The 18,273-nt window shown below is 38.5% G+C and overlaps 1 protein-coding gene across 1 annotated transcript in view; it reads right to left on the bottom strand.

Annotated features, from left to right (window-relative positions):
- The window catches only part of SLC1A1 (solute carrier family 1 (neuronal/epithelial high affinity glutamate transporter, system Xag), member 1), a 37,534-nt gene that overhangs the window by 8,650 nt on the left and 10,611 nt on the right, over window positions 1-18,273 (bottom strand). The window contains exons 2-7 of the mRNA XM_009884323.1: window positions 10,178-10,270; window positions 7,776-7,890; window positions 6,719-6,761; window positions 4,929-5,036; window positions 3,356-3,540; window positions 1,216-1,323 (exon numbers count right to left, since the gene is read on the bottom strand). Of these exons, the coding sequence (XP_009882625.1) occupies window positions 1,216-1,323; window positions 3,356-3,540; window positions 4,929-5,036; window positions 6,719-6,761; window positions 7,776-7,890; window positions 10,178-10,270 (652 nt within the window). The remainder of the gene's footprint in view (window positions 1-1,215; window positions 1,324-3,355; window positions 3,541-4,928; window positions 5,037-6,718; window positions 6,762-7,775; window positions 7,891-10,177; window positions 10,271-18,273) is intronic.

Genomic DNA, 18,273 nt, shown 5'->3' with positions numbered 1-18,273 from the left:
TCTAGCACAGATTATTGCACAAAAAGAAGATATCCTTCTTGACTATTTATCTCGACTATTTATAGAGAAGTTTGCATTTAAGGCTAATCTATTACCCTTCTCTCTGCTTGGTTGTCAGGAAGCATGTAAATGACATTTGAAAAATAGCATCCATATGCATAAAGTGGGGGGAAAGAAGCTCTTGAACAATTTTGGATCAAACCTCTAGACAAAACATGAATAAATCCTTAGTATACTGAAGGAATTATAGGAGTGGATGCTAAGGCAATGAACCAAGACAGCCTAGAAGTTATGCTTCACTGAATTGGAAATAGAAATTTAAATGCATTTAACTCGCTGGGACTGTAATATCCATTTATCTATCAAAAGGGTTCTTTGTAGGATAGTATTCAGAAATATATAATGATCTAGTATTATAAACTATATCACTTGGAGCAGTTAAGTTGGCCCTTCCCAGGCTCCACATTGTGCAGGTGTACCGTCCTCCATCCCAGACTGTTCTACACAGCCAAGGGTCTAGAACAAGAATTAAAAAAAAAAAAAATGTTTTGATGCTTGGCTAAGTTATTCAGATAGCAACTGCTGCTTTTGCAACTTCACCAGCTACCTTTGCCTTGAAGGAGTAACTAACAAACAGTGCAAACCCTAGGGCTTCTCTTGATGCCAGCTGCCTGCTCTGTACTGAGGTGGGAAGGGATCAGTTTCCTCTTTGGCATCATTTATTGTGCGCTGCACTTACTCTGCATTTGTGTGGGGCAGCAGAGCTGGGCCCATGCTGGTACACTTTGGGCCCACAAGTCCCATAGAGGTACCCAACTTAATCCAGATATTTGGGTATTTTCAATAGGCTGCCAACCCCTAATTAAGCCGTAATTCACAACCTCACCCTTTTCCAACTTCTTCTAGTATCTAATAGATGTATTACTACTCTCAAAAATACAATTATGTTATCCGTTTCAGCACCAAGCTGAGAAGATAAAACAACAAATACAAGAACAGCCTTTGCTTTTTTTTTTCTTTTAGAATGCAAGGCATTGACTTTTTAGAACAAAACATGCATTCAGCAAAACATGCACTCAAAACATCCTCGCATAATTTTCACTGACAAGAACTTTTGTCTCTGACAAGAGGCTGGGTGTTTAGGACAACTGAGTTGTAATCAACTGAGCTCTAAAAACTGCACACACTTAACTTCATCTTTAAGAAATGACATACCCACTTAGTACCGTAGCCATATAAAGACCCAATTTACGAAAGATTTCCCAGTCCTCAACTTCTATTATCTTCCCAGCAATTAAAAACACGATACCGACTGGCATATACCTAGAAAGCAAAAATAAAGCAATTAAAAATGCATTCTCATTGCGTGCTCACCATGGAATACTTTCTCACACAGTATAACTTTTTACAACAGATGGAAGATTTCTTTTTCATATTCTATTACACAACTGACTTTTTTTTAATTCTATTTTTTTCTATTTATTCTATTTTATTCTATTATACAACAAACTATTCACTTGCAGCAAGACTATATTAGAGGTGATGAAAAGATTAGAAAATGAGAGTAAATGTAACCCTATGCATAGTCTAACAAGTACTGCATGACCTAGTGTCACAGAATACACAGAAGCTGGGAAGGGATTTAGGCTTTGCCTTACTGCAGCAAATGTTTATGCATAGCCATAAGCTTTCTTGGAGATGGAAGTCTGCGTGGCTGAGACCAGTATCTGCGCATTCTGCAACCACACACAGATGGAAAAGGTCTCCTGTGCTTGCAGCAGCGGGGCTGTATGTGAGCCACTTGCACGCAATACCGAGTGATTTCAGTATGTTGGGATAGTACAGCCATCAGTGTGTTGCTTGGTGGAGGGGTCCCCATTCCTCAGCAAACTTACACAAGGCCATGCTTTACAGTCATGAATAGCTGCATGGGCTACCGCCTATAGAAAATTTAAGGCAAAAATCAGGACTTACGGTAGCACCAGCTCCACTGCATTCCTTTTGGTGCCAGAGAGCGGGCTGTCACAAAGACTAGTTGCTACTCCAGAGCTTTGAGTACTATAAATTAATTTATAAATTTACAAATATGCAAAATATATCAATTAAAAAATATAAATTCATAAAATATGTGTGCACGTGCTATCTCACAGATAAAATAGTGCCCTGTCCCCACACAAGGCAGGGACTCCTACTTCCTTCTGAGTCCTGAATCCAATGAAAGCAGAATTAATTCCTCACACTGCCAGCATCAAACTTTACCTTATTCAATACAACAGCTCACACATCTGTAGAAACACAGGGAACCTGTAGACACAACTTCAGGCATATGCAAGAAAATGGATAGTCAGCTTATGGGTACGATCCTGTATTTGTGACATGTGCTAACTCTCGGGTCTCGTTAGTAGTAATTCACAGAGTAAGGCAGGCTATTTCATGGGACTGTACTTGAGCTGGGGTCTCAATCAGCTGCCTAGCACAGGACAAGTTGCAGAAACTAATTTATCTTTCTTTAAAGGCAGTGAGAAGTGTGCAACTAAACTGTGGACAGGTTTACTGTTTTACAGGCATATCAGTGTGCTGGGTGGAAGAAAAATCCACGGAAGGGACAGATTTGATAAGTTACTGTTTATGTAAAATATGTGGATATGAGCAGAGTATTGTAGTAAATGGCACAAGGAGTCTGGAAAGGATTGTGTGTGCTTACAGTCCTGGTCCTGTAATTGTGATCTGCATGGGCAAAAGCTCTCTGAATAGCTGTGAAGTCCAACCAAACACTACCAGATGACTTGCTACATTTTTAAATTGCTTTTCTTGTCTGAGAATGAGAGAATATGGTGAGAATGTTGTCTCACAAAACTTATTAGCAGACGGTACATCACATTAAGTTGTATTTTGCACACCATTTGGGATTTTGGTCCGTGCTATGGCTTGTATATTAATATATATTTCTAAAGGAACTTGGCTCCAAGGATAGCTATCCTGTGCACATAATGTCTATCAGGGAATAGTGTTCAAGACTGAGCAGGGCATGTGTGTGGTTAATGCTTCTAACAGTCCTCAAATCACTAGTGCAGTTGTACTGGTTTGATATAAAGCTCTAACAAGAATGTCTGAAAAACTCAGGTTCCTTGTGTACCAATAGGACTGTTTCTTTAGTATATAAAGTGGAATCCCTGTCTCCAGTTTCCTCAAAAGGATCAAATTCTGTAGAAAGGAAACTTCTTACCAGCCTTTCTTTTAAAGTTGTTTGCCCTATACAAAAGCAAACATGAAGTCTGAGTTTGGTCCTACCTCTTCAATGACAAAATCCACTTAAAGTAGCTGTTAGAAAACTCCAGTATGTCCTTGGACTTACCACATGATTATCTGAACTATTCTCATTGTAGCTTCATTCAGTGCATTGAAAAAATCCACCAGCACTTGTCCTTTCTCTCCCATTTTCCCAATAACCATTCCAAACACAAGACAAAAGACGATCAACCCCAACACATTGATGCCGTTGGAATACATGCCCACGATTTTGTATTCTTGGGTTTTGTTCTATAGATTAGATTCAAGAGAAAAAAGTTACTATCTGAAAACGTAAAATTTACTTCAAAGAGTTCCAAAATGAAAACACATTTAGATCTTTCTTTGAAAAGACAGAGAGCTCTTCCCTAGGCACTCTATTCCCTTCCTGGCAGTGCCAAGTGGGTAAGTTCAGGAATGAAGGCAGAACTAAATTGTCTTTCAAAGCTTTGTATTTTAAAGCTATGCAAGGATCTGTCCAAACCCTACCAGGGTATAAAGCAGCCCTTAATATATGTTCCCTTTTCTATAGACTACTGACACAAACTATGTCAAGCTCTAGGTATCTGCAGTCATGCCTCCAATATACTCAAGACTTACTTCCTACTGTGAAGAACAAAACACAGATGATGTAGAATCCTTGTGGTTATTTCTGAGCAACTCAAGGGTTTGTGTCTGGATTTAAGATAAATAGTGTACTGTGAAAGAACAGGGGCAATGGTGTCCAATTTTGCCTCAAGTTTAAAACCTGTTGTTCAGCTGAAATCAGGGAAATTGCATAATTTACAGCAGAATTGGATGCACATAACATAAAAATCCAACTAAATGGGTAGGTATTCACACATTCCTCTGTGTTTGTGCAGTATGAACATACAAAGGAAAGAGTGCAGGATGAAATTCATGTCTTTTCTTATAGCTCATATTTCCATGCTCTCATTACTATGAGATGAAATTTGGAAGGAATATAATAAAATATGTATTGATTTGGTACTGTTAATAGTTCTGTGTTCATATTCTATTGAATTCTTTTCTCCCTCTCCTCCAGTGTAATTCTAGGCTTTATAAACCACCAACATCCATAAGCTTTCCACACCTTTAACCAGCAGCATGTTAAGCCTCTTCTTCGCTTTTGTCTCTTCACTTTTTTTTTGCAGAGTAACAAGTTATTAATTAATAAATGCCTTCCATTGTTTTGTTTTCCATTAAGAAGTTTTTATTATGATTTTCCATTCCTTTCTTTCTGCAGTGCTTACAGTTATCTCATTGCTGCTCAAACATCTTGTGCTGATATACATCTAGCCTTTCCTAAGTGACTGTTTTCTTTAATTTCTCAGCAAATTGATGGCTCATTAGCATATACATTTAATCAAATATATGAATGGATTATTTTCTCACATCATCTATTATCTTTGGACTGCTTAATTACTAATGGAGTCCTCTGGTGTTCTTAAATCTACTTGAAGATCCTCATAATCACCTCTAGCATTTAGCTACTAAGCTTTGTGCCCTTGCTAAAATCTATGTATGTACCACTTCCTTCCTTTTCTCAACCACTAACCACAACAGCTGAACCAAATTTATTCTGTGTTCTTTCTCCCCACTTCATATCTTACAAAGGAATACAACAATAAAGGTCTCACCTCTGAAGCCTCTGCTGTTGTAGCAGTTGTAACAGTTTCTTCTGTAAATGCAGAGCTATTTTTATCCAAGCCAGTTGTAGCTTCAACTTTTTCACGTTTGGTTTTATACTGGAAAAGTTTTTTTAAAAAAAAAAAAAATCAGAAGAGCTTATTTAGAAACACAAGGAAACTGAAGAATGGACAAAGGCATAGCCTTTGCCCAGTAAAAATAAGGGAAAAATGAACCAATCTGTTTTGAAGGTAGCAAACATAGACAAACACCTTATTTCCAAATTCAAGTGAGCCATCACAGTTCTGTACTTCAGATGCTGTAGATCAACAAGTGCTCACAGATAATAAGCTATGAATTCTGCTCCCAGGTACCCTGTGGACCTGGTGCAGTCTTGTGGGCCATGAGATACAGCTCCTGACAATGGCAAGGGGACTTTTTGCTGGGACAAACAGTCTGGAGACAATTGCTGACAGCCACCCCAGGAGAGGTCTGTAGCACAGATCCACCTGATACAATCAGACCCTGGTAATGTGGTTAACATAGCTAATGCCATTATATAAGGCAAACAGTCATTCTTTGCAGCTGAGCTGGTCACTTATTAGTCCCTTTTCCCCTCATTATCAGGCCCTGAAGGTCCCGTGCACCAAGCAGACAAACCAAACAGATTTATTTCTTCCCCTCCCTACCAGCCTCAAGTTTCCTGGGTGGCCAGGCTGACTACTCCCGTCCTTACCAGCCTGGAAGGTCCCAGGCAACCTGGTGGTGTCGATGACCCCGCCAAAGAACGGGGACACATAACAGCACCCAAACAACTGTTCATAAAACCAAGCAGTTGCAAGTCCTAAGGGGGAACTTGGACCAGAGCGGCTGCTGGACAGTGAGACCATGACCCGTGGTGGCAAGGGACACCTCCACTGTTGTCTGCTTCCTCCAGGGACTGAGTGACTTGTATTCTTTTATATGTTTTTGAGTCTAGATACAGCAAACCAAGTATTAAGATTTGACCCAATCTGCAGAGGGTCCAGGTTATTAGAAACCATAAGCTAAGCAGTGCTCTTATAAAATTGTAGTACACTGATTCTGCTTATAGAAATCCTGTGCTATTCTTATTATAAATTCTGTACTATACTAGTCATACCATCCTGTTAAGAAAATAAAGCTTTAATTGTAACTACAATTTAGCACTGTCATCATTCTGCCAAGGATCCCTAAAAGAACCTGTCTGTCCCCTTAGTGTCAGATGACTGTGATTAATGTAAGAGAAAAACTACATGAATAAGTTTTATAAACTGGAAATACATTCAGTGCTGTGCACAGCAAGACACTTAACATCATTTCCTGGGAAAGGTTAACTACCTCACATACAAACCTCAGATCAACTGGTAGGCAGCTGCTAGGGAAGATAAAAAAGGGAAGCTGAGCACATCACTAAAAATAGTTCATGTATTTACAGATGAACATGACTGAATCTGAAGTAAATCTGATATATAGACAACAGTTTCCTATTTTGTCTTGCAAATACCACTTTTTCTGAAATATGTCTCAAATAGACTCAACCAATTGGCTGCCTTTTCCTTAAGATGGATCATCAGGTCTGGCAATGCACATTACATGTGAGAGACACATCAGGGTAAGGGGTAAGTTATGCAGATTTCGTCAGTCACTGAGTCACTCATTTTTAAGAATGAGGAAATAGATCTTCATTTTTACCTGACAAAGTTTTTGGGGACATAAAAGAAGAATAATTTGTAGTTAGGAATGAAAACTACAATAAGCAAAGAGGATTGGTCAAACATACCTGTTGAAAACAGGCCTGGACAAGGTTTTCAGGGAACATATTCCTGTTAAAAAAGTAGAGGCATTTCAACATTATAGCATACCTAGAACAAGTTTTTTACACGAACAAAATGATAAAATCTGCTGCTTGAAAAACAGATCAGGTTATGTTCTATTATCCAGAAAACAATGTATTTAGCACCATCAGTCCAAAGAAATTAAGGCTTAAGGACTCCCAACAATCAGTTGACTGTTTTCCTACTGTTGAACTTTCGGGCTTATTTTTCAGTGTTTGACATTTCTGTTGGTAAGCTACTAAACCCAGTGGGTTTTTTCCCTGCTGCATCATCTCCATCATTTGCACAAGGAATACAGGACACACCATTTTTATAGGATTTGTCAAATACAGGCATAAAAAAATTAATAACTCTTATAAACACTGTGCTGGAAGAATCAGCTGTTTGGTGTGCTCTATTGTAGTTTAGAATTCAGAAATTAATCTTGGCTGATAGAAGATTCCCATGTGTTATTCCAGGGTCAAGAACCGTTTTCACACACTGAAAAATAATTTTCCAGCATGTTGATGGGGAAAGACTCATTATTAGGTTGCTTTAGATACTGGTGATGGAGCAAACTTGTTGACTGTGCAACCCTAAGAAACCTTTGCGTACTGGGTCTGTTACTCTGCATCCTGCCTTGAGGAGGGGAAACATAACATTGCAATTTCAGGTGCTTGTCTACACTGGATGACATAGAAACTGCCAGTCAGTAACCTGCCAACCATTCAATCCTTTCTGGATATTTTCTTCATACCAGGTAAACTTTGCATATTGGTTTCCATGAAGGAGGGCATTTTTGTTGTTGTTGGTTTATTAACCGAAGTCTATGGTGTAAAGAGATGACTTTTTTTTAACAGACTGCTTTGAATATACTCCAAAGTGTCTAACCTGTTGGAATACAAGTTATTCTCTCTTTATTCATCCAAACAAGCATTTTTATTGTATTACAAATCACAACTAAATTTGCATTTGTTTGGTCTTCTGCAACAAGGGTATGGAAGCTAAAAAAGAAAACCTCACCTGATCAGATCCAGCATGGCATCAACAGTGCTGACTTCTGGGGTACTGCCCACTCTGTCAATCTCATTTGCTGTCTGAGGCACTCCAGGTTTAATGGTCACAACTAAGACAATCCCTGCAGAAGAACAACCAGAAGAAAAGCTCTGGGCGCAAGCATTGGTGCATCCTGCCTCAGGGTATCCCATGTAGCTAAATTCTTAATGAGCTAAACTCACCAAATGCTTTCCCCAGGTGCTCATGCAGGGCTGTTCAGAAAGGAGAAGTCTACAGGTAGTGTCTTTAAATGTGTGGGTTCCCCCAACACAGGACCTACTTGCGGCCTTGCCACTGGACTTGCGCACTCTAGCTTTGGTTTTGTTATGTACAGAACTAAATCACTACTGCTTACCAAGAGGGTAAATTACTGCAGCTGGGCTTCAGCTGAAGTGTTCTGCAACTTTTACATGGTGGTATTTTGAATTGTTATTTACCTTTTCCCTTATGCAGCTCTTCTTGTCACTAGCTTTCAGATATGAATCATGTGCGTTGTCCTGTGACCCCAAAGTACAACAGGTTGTTTTGGTAAAGTTACTTAGCAATAAAGTTACATAAGAGAATGGCTTCAGAAACAGACTGAAATAAAAAAAATATGGACGAGAAATACTAGCTCTGACCTTGTGAATACAGAAATAAATGAAAATTTTTCAATTTAGTTTAGTGACTTAATTTTAGGCATTTTTACTATTCTGTGAGATACCTTTCTAAATGTACATTTCTAAATTTTTTTTCTCCCCCAAATCCAAACAAACCTAGACCAAATGAAACTACTAAATCTCCATGTAGCAAGAAAGAGGCATTTGGATGACCCTTCAACCAGCCAGGAACAAGGCGTTCTAATGACAGCTGTAAATAAAAGCAGAACTGAGTTTGTGTAACTCTACACAATGAAACAAGTAATATCATAGTATCATAGAATAACTTGCAATAGAGGGACCTCTGGAGATTGTTTGGTTTAACCTCTCTCTCAGGGTAGGGACAATTTCAAAGTTAGATATGTATTAATGTTAGCCTTTATTAATTTTCCTTACTATGTATTCAAAGAAAATTCCCAGAGAGATGAGATAGCCTAAATGGTGTAACCGCAGTAATAGAAAGTAATCTGGACTTCTAGAAAGTAATCTGGATTTCTATGTCTATGTGTCCTCACCTGTGAAGACAGACTGAGAGAACTGGGGTTGTTCGGCCTGGAGAAGGCTCCGGGGAGACCTTATAGCAGTCTTCCAGTACCTAAAGGGGGCCTACAGGAAAGATGGGGTGGGACTCCTTATCTCAGAGTGTAGTGAAAGGACATGGGGTAACTGTTTTAAACTGAAAGAGGGTGGATTTATATTAGACATTAGGAAGAAATTCTTTATTCTGAGGGTGGTGAGGCACTGGAACAGGTTGCTCAGGGAAGCTGTGGATGCCCCATCCCTGGAGGTGTTCAAGGCCAGGTTGGATGGGGCTTTGAGCAACCTGGTCTAGTGGGAGGTGTCCCTGCCCACGGCAGGGGGTTGGAACTAGATGATCTTTAAGGTCCCTTCCAACCCAAACCACTCTGTGATTCCATAGTTTTATGATTCTGTAATTCTATGTGATTCTTTTTCTATTGTTAAATACTGCTTTGCTTTATAAGTAGGCCACATAGGATGTACATTTTGTCCTTCATATAAATACGTTTCTTTTTAGTATGTGATACCTAGGCACAGTATTCACTTATGCTCAACAAAACACAAAGGTAAGCCAACAACTACATGACTTCTGACAGAGGGGGGTTTAATTTTACTTCTTATTTAAGAAGGCAGGCTGAAGATGTTTGTTTAAGCAAATATGGAAAATTTCAATGCTGCTTGTAGGGAATGAACTTCCTGAAAGAGGAGATGTGGACTTCAGAGAAGCAGGAGTGAAGCCTGGCAGTGATAGAGAGGACAATGTCCTTTTAGGAAGGAAATGAGATGACAATGAAAGCACTATTTTCTGTCATTCTTTCAGATGAGACACATTATATCTTCTCGCACCTGAGAATCAGCAACAATCCATAATTTTGCTATTGAAGAAATTCACTTTGTAGTTAAGGCTAGCCTTTGATGTTCATTCAGCTTTCCCACTGCTGGTCACTGTTTACCTAAGCAGACAGCTCCTCATCTTCCCTGAGCTGAAATGTATGGTGAAATTGCCTGTGGTTTCATATTGGATATGAATACAGCCCAACTGTGATGAGCAGGACTAACTTCTCCCTCTATCTGGCTACATTATGTCAAAACGTTTGGTATGATTTCTGTCCTTCCCTGCATCCTGTCGTGGGAAATCAGTAATGTCACAGTGCTGTATACTTGTAATTAGGCCATGCTGAGGATTTTAAAAGTTACAGTATCACAGAGTACCTAGTATTACAGCAATGACTGTAGTGCAGAAATAATATACGACTGCTCGCAAACCAATCTTCCCAGAAACACTGGAATCCAAAGCAGCAACACCTGCAAAAAGAACCACAAAAACAAAACAGTAAAAAACAGTCTTAGAAGAAGCTTGTAACTTTTGTAGAGACAATTATTTATTGTCTCTTATTTCTATGCTGGAATTTTTTCCTTTTTCAATATATTTCTAAATACCTAATTGCCAGTTGCACTTCTGAAAAATGTTTGTAGCAGAACAACATACTTGTTTCTGCTTCTTTGCAAAAATCTGGTTTCCCTGGATTTTTCTAGGAAAAAGATAATTGAGCTTTTCTTATTTCCTGATGTTGGTGATGAATTAGACTTCTTTGATTTATGAAAGTATGTCACAATTTATTTCCATATTCCTGTTATATCTGTACACATATTACATTAAATAATAGCTTTACTCTCTTCATATCTGTAACATTTTGGCTTTAAAACTAAAAGGCATGGGAAGCACGGGAAGGGAGCTGCTCAGGGCGGTTGCCTCACATTGTTCAAAGGCACAGATAGACAAGTAAGGCGCATTCCTGGCCAGCTCACCTTCATTAACAGGTTCACTTTTTTTTTTTTTTGGACTAAAGCTTTTCTGAAGTCTGGGCTGTTCCCACTCCTCTGCCTGTACCTGTCATTGCCAGGAACTGAGAGCAGTTTTGTTGACAGAGGTGGGGAAAGTGCTGAGGCAGGTGTTATACTGAGGTCAACTTAACTCCTGGCAACACTATTATATCAAACTGCTCATGAAGTATTTTTTAATTGTTTAAAAGATTGGTTATATCTGTACACATACAATTCAGTAACCAGGGTAAGATGAGCATGGTGACTGTAAAACTTGACTGTCTATAACCCCGATAGTTAATAATTCACTGCTATCTCTCTATTATACATTTGTGATCCATTTATATTTTTATGTTTATTGAGTCAGATTATCAAAGGCTGGCCAGATTCCCTTGTATAGGAAAGCAAAAATGCCACGAGGATATTTAATGTCAGAGACGCATGCTTTTGTAGGAAAAAAAAAGTTTCAAAAACTAAGGAAGAAAAATCAAAAGATCTTTCTGACACAAATGTAACTTATTGATCTTTGAGCTCAAAAGGGATCTTAGCAAGCATACTTTAACCATGTGTTGATGTCTCTTTCCGAAGGTATATTAACAGCAGTAACAATTTGTGCCTAGACCATTCACATAATGCCTTACTTGTTCTGTTAATTGTTATTCAAAATGCAAACAGTACTGGGAGGGGAGAATGAAGGTTATTTTATTTCATCATCTATTTGATTATTTTGGGGTCTTCCATGGGACAGCACATCATCAGACTCACTACAGAAGAACTACATATACATGCAGAAATCATGATGTAAATACTATCATCATCTCACTTGTACAGCAAGTAATGATAATAAAAGAACTACTCGTATGGCAAGGGAATACAGAGCAGTGCACAGAAAAAAGCAACACCACAGCTACTACGGGAGGCTGTCAGCACTAAGGATATTGTTTGAGGCACAAACAACAGAACGGACACCGAACCTAGGCCATCATTTTTATTTCTCACCTTGGCAACTGGGAAAAAAACAGGTAGAAAGGAGGACTTTTGCATTGTTGTGGGCTCAGCTGTGGAAATTATGGCAGTAAGAACTCTAGAGAATGGATAGTAATAAATAAGGGGTACTGTGGACAATAGAAGAGCTGGTTTCAAAGGCTGTCAATGTTAAAACTTTTGCACCTCATATATTAACTCAGAAGACTTTACACCATGTTTTTAAAAGAGAGCAAACTGTTATTGCCGAAATTCCATATCTTTTAACGAAAAGTTCATCACAAATAGAAATCATCAAATTTTATTCTAAAAACTGTTGTATCAACTGTCAATAGTGGTTAGACAGACAGTGGAGGTAAGATAATAATATTTTCATGGGATGGAATGCTTCACAAAGCTTGCCTTAAGATTTTTTTGCCTGACAGCCTTGCTGACTCAGCCAAGAGCTTAATAATCATGCAAGGATACTTCCCTGGAGTACTTGGTTATAAAGATTCCACAATTAGTATGACATGAAGTTCCTGTGGCAGCCATTCTGCTGGCTCCAAATGAAATCCCTTTGCAAACTGTTATGCTCACTGGAGTTACAGAGGTATAATTAAGGTCAAACTTTGCCCCTGCATTTTTAAAACTGGATAATGATTTCGTTAGTGAGTGCGCTGTGCAAGAATCCAGCTTGTGTTTCCGTTGTCATGTCGGTGCTGCTTTGCTAGTAGCTATAAAAACACGCAAATCAGTCAGGCAGACATGACTGAGTAAGTACAAGTATGCTCTGAGGATGGCAGGTGTGGGGGGTTTTTTGTTTGTTTTGGGGGGTTTTTTGTTTGTTTTTTTAAAACTGCTGCACTCTGAAACAAAACTGCATTCAGTATTATGCTTCAATTTAGAGAATGAAGGAACATTCGCTACAAATGCCACAGACACAGGTTTGCACTGGGTGCCTTATGCTGCTTAGCTGCTTTTTTTTGTGTGTGTTAGCATGTTACACATAGGAAAACACTATACATAAAAATAGATTTCCCTCCAGACATATCCTACTGTCATTAGTGAGCAATTGATACTATATTATAACTGATAGGTACTGGCCACCTTCTCAAGCCAACTGAAAATTAAATTTCATTTGAAATAACATCATGGCTTTATAATGTCTTTGGACATAACTGAAAAAGTTAATGGAAAATGTATTAAACAAAGCACACAACTAACACTGATCTCAGCTCATACAAAAACTTATTTCTCAAATTAACACGGCACACATGCTACTTAAAATGGAAAGCCTGCAGTGTTGTAAATAAAGATAAGATCATAAAAACAGTGTAATTAAACTTGGGTATCTACTGTGGATTACCACTAAACTTTTACAGCTATTTTATTTGCTCTTTCTCTCCCTCAGCCTATTCCCAAGTTTTAAATGGTTTGAGTAGATAAATTGTAAATGTAAGCTACTGTACAGAATTTAAACAGGCATCATGGATTCTCCTCCATCCCTGGACATTTCAAAACTGCAGTATTTCAGATTAGTCCCTTAAGTTTTACTACAAGAGATTCAGTGTTCTAATTCAGATACAGCCACTAAAGCATGAAATGCAATTCTGTGGCTGTGATGCACAAGACTTAAGGGAGATGATCACAAAACACACCAACTGGTGTTAAAATCTGTTAATCTATCTACCTCTCTGCCCATGTTATTTTAGCAGAACAGAGATAAGGTTTTACTATCTGAAGCCAAATTTGGGAATCAATTGTCCAGTGTTCTGCAATTCAGCTTCCATGTCTTCTCTGTTGCAGTCTCCAACTCGGAGCTCTTTGTACCATTTTTCTCTTTTTGCCCAATTTTCTCTAATTTGCAACACACACTCTTGTAAAAGAATAAAAAAGGAAACAATCAATGAAATCAAGTCTCTCACATGTTCTCTTTCTTGCCCTAGGACCTCAAAACTCTACCAAAATTATACGCTGTACTGTATACGCACTTTTTTTTTTGTTTTGAGGAAAGGATGGGAGGATAACAATGAAGACCGATGTTAATGATTTTGTTTGAGAGAGTATTAGAAGGCATTAAAGCACAACAGGGATAAGAATAGTACAGGACCCCTAACAGAACAGAAGCGGCACATACTTTTGGGCAAGATATCTAGACATCTCATTTTAAATGCTGGGGTAAAAAGGAAAATTCTAATCCAGCTGTTGTCACATTGCAATAACTTATTCTGTGTATGGGCTTTTTTTGATTGAATCTTTCGTTAGTATTGCCAGGAAGCCTACCAACTTAATTTTTGTGTCTTTTCAGAGCTGTCATTTTGCTCTATTACTAGAGGATTCCCAGGACTTTCCTCTTTAAAAAATAACCAGAAAGGAGGACAATATGGTGAAATTTGCAAAAAATCAGAAGTGGCAAAATGGATTGATAACAACTAACCAGTTTAATCCTGTGTTGTGTTCAACTACTGGTTTTTGGATGTGGAGTATGTTGTGTTGCCAAAGTTAGAGAAAGGCACATAGCTTCTACAACTCTTATTTAGAACCCATGTCTACCTGGTTAAGTGCATCAAACCAAGAGTCCTTTTAAGACTGGATGCTAGCACCATTAGTCATCTGCAACTTGTGAAGTCCCTCTGGAATTTCTTTCACAATATTGTTTTCTTGTACGTATTTAGAGCTGCTTTCCTGAAATGCCACTGTGTAAAGCTACTTCAGCTTAGGGAATAGTCTGATTTAAACAAAACTGAGCCTAAATATGAAACATGGTGTTCCAGAATTTTTTACCCATAGCCACTGATGGAAGCATGAATCACTCTTTCTCACAGACTTAAAAAATCGACACTTTAGTATAATACAAAGTTGCGACTTCATGAAAGACCAATATTTACTTGTCTCTCTTCTCTCTGACAAGAGTGATTTTTTTTCCATTTTGGTGTCACAGGGGAACAGAGAATGTTCCTAAACAAAGCTATAATTTTGGAAGTGCTGCAAAAGTTACAATGAGGTAATAAAAAATCATTGAAATGTATATTTGAATGGTACTGACACTGTTGAAGTTTCATGCAAATCTAGGAATTTGATTTTCTAAACTTTTTGTGATAAACACTTGTCTTTCTTTGACTTGCTGCTTAGAAAGGTTGTTTTGGAACATTCTGAACACAAACCAGTCCTCAGGTTTTCTTTCTTTGTCCTCTCTTCTGCCGCTAATGACAACTCCACTCCCACTGAATACAGGAGTGTCTCTGCCAACTGAGTCAACCTCTTTTCATTGCTTCCAGGTTGGTCTACAGCTTTCTTAAGTGTTTCCTAGCAAATACAAAAAGATTCTCAATGAGTTCTGTACTCATCTTTTAGTTTTCAAAAACAGTTACTCAGATCTTTGGGAACACATAATGTTTCAGGTAACAGAAACCAAGTAGCACATAAAAAAACCTCTTCAGGTATTGGAGTGAGGTAAACGATTCAGACAAATTCATAGTCATAAACCAGCCCTCTCTGCCACTCCAAAATGCCCCCTGAAATTTGAAATACCCACGTGTTTTTGTTGAGTAAAAATCCAGCTGAGATCTTTCAAACTCTGCACTAGTGTGCCAGCAAAACTGCTGTGGAGCAGTGTAATTACACATCTCTGCATCAGATAAAGTACTGTGGACTGTGTAACAAATCCTAGGGCAACATCACTACACATTCACTGTGTCTAAGGCATTTAGTCAGAAAATAGGGAATTCCTATCCTCTTCCTCTCCTGACACAGGAGCAGTGGAAAGCGCCACCAACTAGCCACATTGCCGTGTAGCAATTTCAAACTAGTTGTAAGGAAATATCTTTCATCACCTGTGTAACTACATCACAAACTGTGCTGTCTTTTGAGTGTTGCTGAAGCCAAGAGCTAAGCAGGAGGCAGAGCTATTGAACCTGTATAAAGGTTGTAGAAATATCAAAAATCACAGCAGTCAGTATAATATGACAGACAAAGAACACAGTTGTTTCAGTTTATAGCAATATTAAGCTACTAGATTAGACTGAAACCTCTGCAATGTGAAATTATTCTACATCTGGATATCACAAAGCTTTATTGTTCTCTGAAGTTGGCCATTAACACAAACTTAAGAGCTGATGGCAGCTCCTAAGGAGCAACCTATAAAGTCACGCAAATGAATCAAGTACTTATTAATATTAATCTTTTCATTTTATTTAATGGAGTGCGGGAGAAGGAATCACTTATAGCACATTACTAAAACTTTCAAAGATGTTGAAAGGTTACTACCCCATTAGCTCCTCCTCCTGTTTTGTTCCTTGTCGTTGTAGAGATGGACACAACACTGAATATCAAGTTCCAGCAATCGTACTTTTTATTTTACAAGCAGTGCTCCTTTATATCCTTTTACCTGGTTGCTTATCTGTGCATATATTCTAACATTCTACTTTTGCCCAATCCGCTCTCACATCACACGCCATCCAGCCAATACAATTGTTGATCATGCGCTGTTCATGCTCTGGGAAAAGCCAGGATGTTTGCCACCCCTTATCTTGTTTGCTCAGATCTTCTCAGGATTCTCCTGTCTCTTCAAGGGTACATGGGTATCTGTTCAGGGTCAGTGTTAAACTTGTATTTTGATCCCTCAGACCAGCCGAGGTCTCCCGCAGTTCCTGCCTGTTGCAATGACCTAGATTTCCCACATAAAATAGAAATTTTATGCTGGTATCAACATTTGGGAACTTCATAATAAAATCCGTTATACATTTTTATACAGCATGGAGTGGATAGCCAACTGACTGACTAGCGTTGCTATCATCACAGAAAAATTACCCACACTTGAAATATCTACTGTTTGGGGTAGAACACTTGGTCTGTACCACAAGTATCAAAACAGGTCACAAACTGAAACAGTGTGATCCATGAATAACGGATTTATTTTTTTTCCTGAGATGTGCATAGTTGGGATAAATATTTTAAACTGAAATAAGGAAATCACTGCCCAACATGATTACAAGTCAAGTAAAGAAAATGTTCTCTGTACAATATGATATAGCACTGTGTTGTGTGGTTTGTACCAGGGCTCATTTTGGAGGCCTGTATGAATGCACACGTGTCTAATGGCTTTGGCATGAGCTATAACACTGTAATTCTAGAGTTGTTCACTGTGCTTCATTAATCCGGTGGTCCTGTGAGATCTGGGAGTGAAAAGGGTTGCATTTAGGACTGGAAACAATCACAGGGCTCTTCTGACTCCCAGTGATTATCATACTACTGGTTCCCTAGGGGATAACATTTACATCCTTTGAGTTTGTCATACTGTTCTACAGAGGCATCCCAACTGAGCAGTGATATGAAGTGATATGATGGATATCCAGGATATTCTATTTGCAGTAAGACAAGGGGTAATGGCTTTAAACTAAAAGAGTGAAGATTTAGACAAGATATAAAGAAAAGATTTTTTACGGGGAGCGTGTTGAAACACTGGAACAGGTTGCCCGGAGAGGCTATAGACACCCCATCCCTGGCAACATTCAAGGTCAGGTTGGTCAGGGCTCTGAACAACCTGATCGAGTTGAAGATGTCCCTGCTCATTGCAGGGGGTTTGGACTAGATGACCTGTAAAGGTCCCTTCCAACCCAAATGGTTCTATGATTCTATGGTAGTAAGGTTCACTTAAATTTTTTTTACAGAATGTTGCAACAGACATATGAAAATAGGAAAACATAGGAGAACCTTAAAATGCATACAGAGAATTTCAGTAAGCAATCCTTCTAGGGGGACCACAATGCTTTATATAAAAATAGCAGTGTTGTTTTATTTCCAGGGGTGCAGTATGTTAAGTTTTGTTGCAAAAATGTAAGATTTACTCTTCAAAAAATACTAGGGGAGGGAAAGAATGAAGCAGTGCACAGTGCCCTTGAGAAATGGATAGCTGTCTGAAATGCATGAAGTTATTTGGCTTCAAAAGATGGAGGTGGGAGTGTTTCTAATTTAAGACATGAACATTATCAAAATTTCAACTACACCTCACTGTGGTATGACCTTTTGTTTTTTTGGAATGTCATTTACCTTGTACTGACCATTCTCATTTCATCCTCTGATCATCACAGAGCTGTTGGTAAAATCCCAACAGCAATCCTTCTTAGACTCAAGTGACCATGTTGAATTAGTTGCCATACTTCTCTTCTACTTGCACTGGGAAACACTGATAATAATAAAATGGTATTTGGCCTGTATCTTCAGAAGTGACATATGCTTGAGGAACTGAACACCAAATTCTAGCTCCAGTGTTTACCTGTGTAGCAAGCTTATTGCTTATTTTCTTATTCCTCTACGTGTCTAAGAGAATCCAAATTTGCATTCTTGTTCCATGGTCTACTGCCAGCTCTAATCAGCTACTGCCAGAAAATGAAGGAATCTCACACATACAAGTTAGATTTCATCTTATTTCCATGTAAATTTTGTCATTGTTTGACAGCTGGGTGACGGATACAAGTCAGAAAGTTTCCTTTTCACAGCAGGGAAAGGTATTCTCTGCT

This window comes from Charadrius vociferus, unplaced genomic scaffold (assembly GCF_000708025.1).
Source record: "Charadrius vociferus isolate BGI_N301 unplaced genomic scaffold, ASM70802v2 scaffold183, whole genome shotgun sequence".
In the NCBI taxonomy this organism is placed as follows: Eukaryota; Metazoa; Chordata; class Aves; order Charadriiformes; family Charadriidae; genus Charadrius; species Charadrius vociferus.
This window is presented reverse-complemented; position numbering and strand designations above follow the sequence as displayed.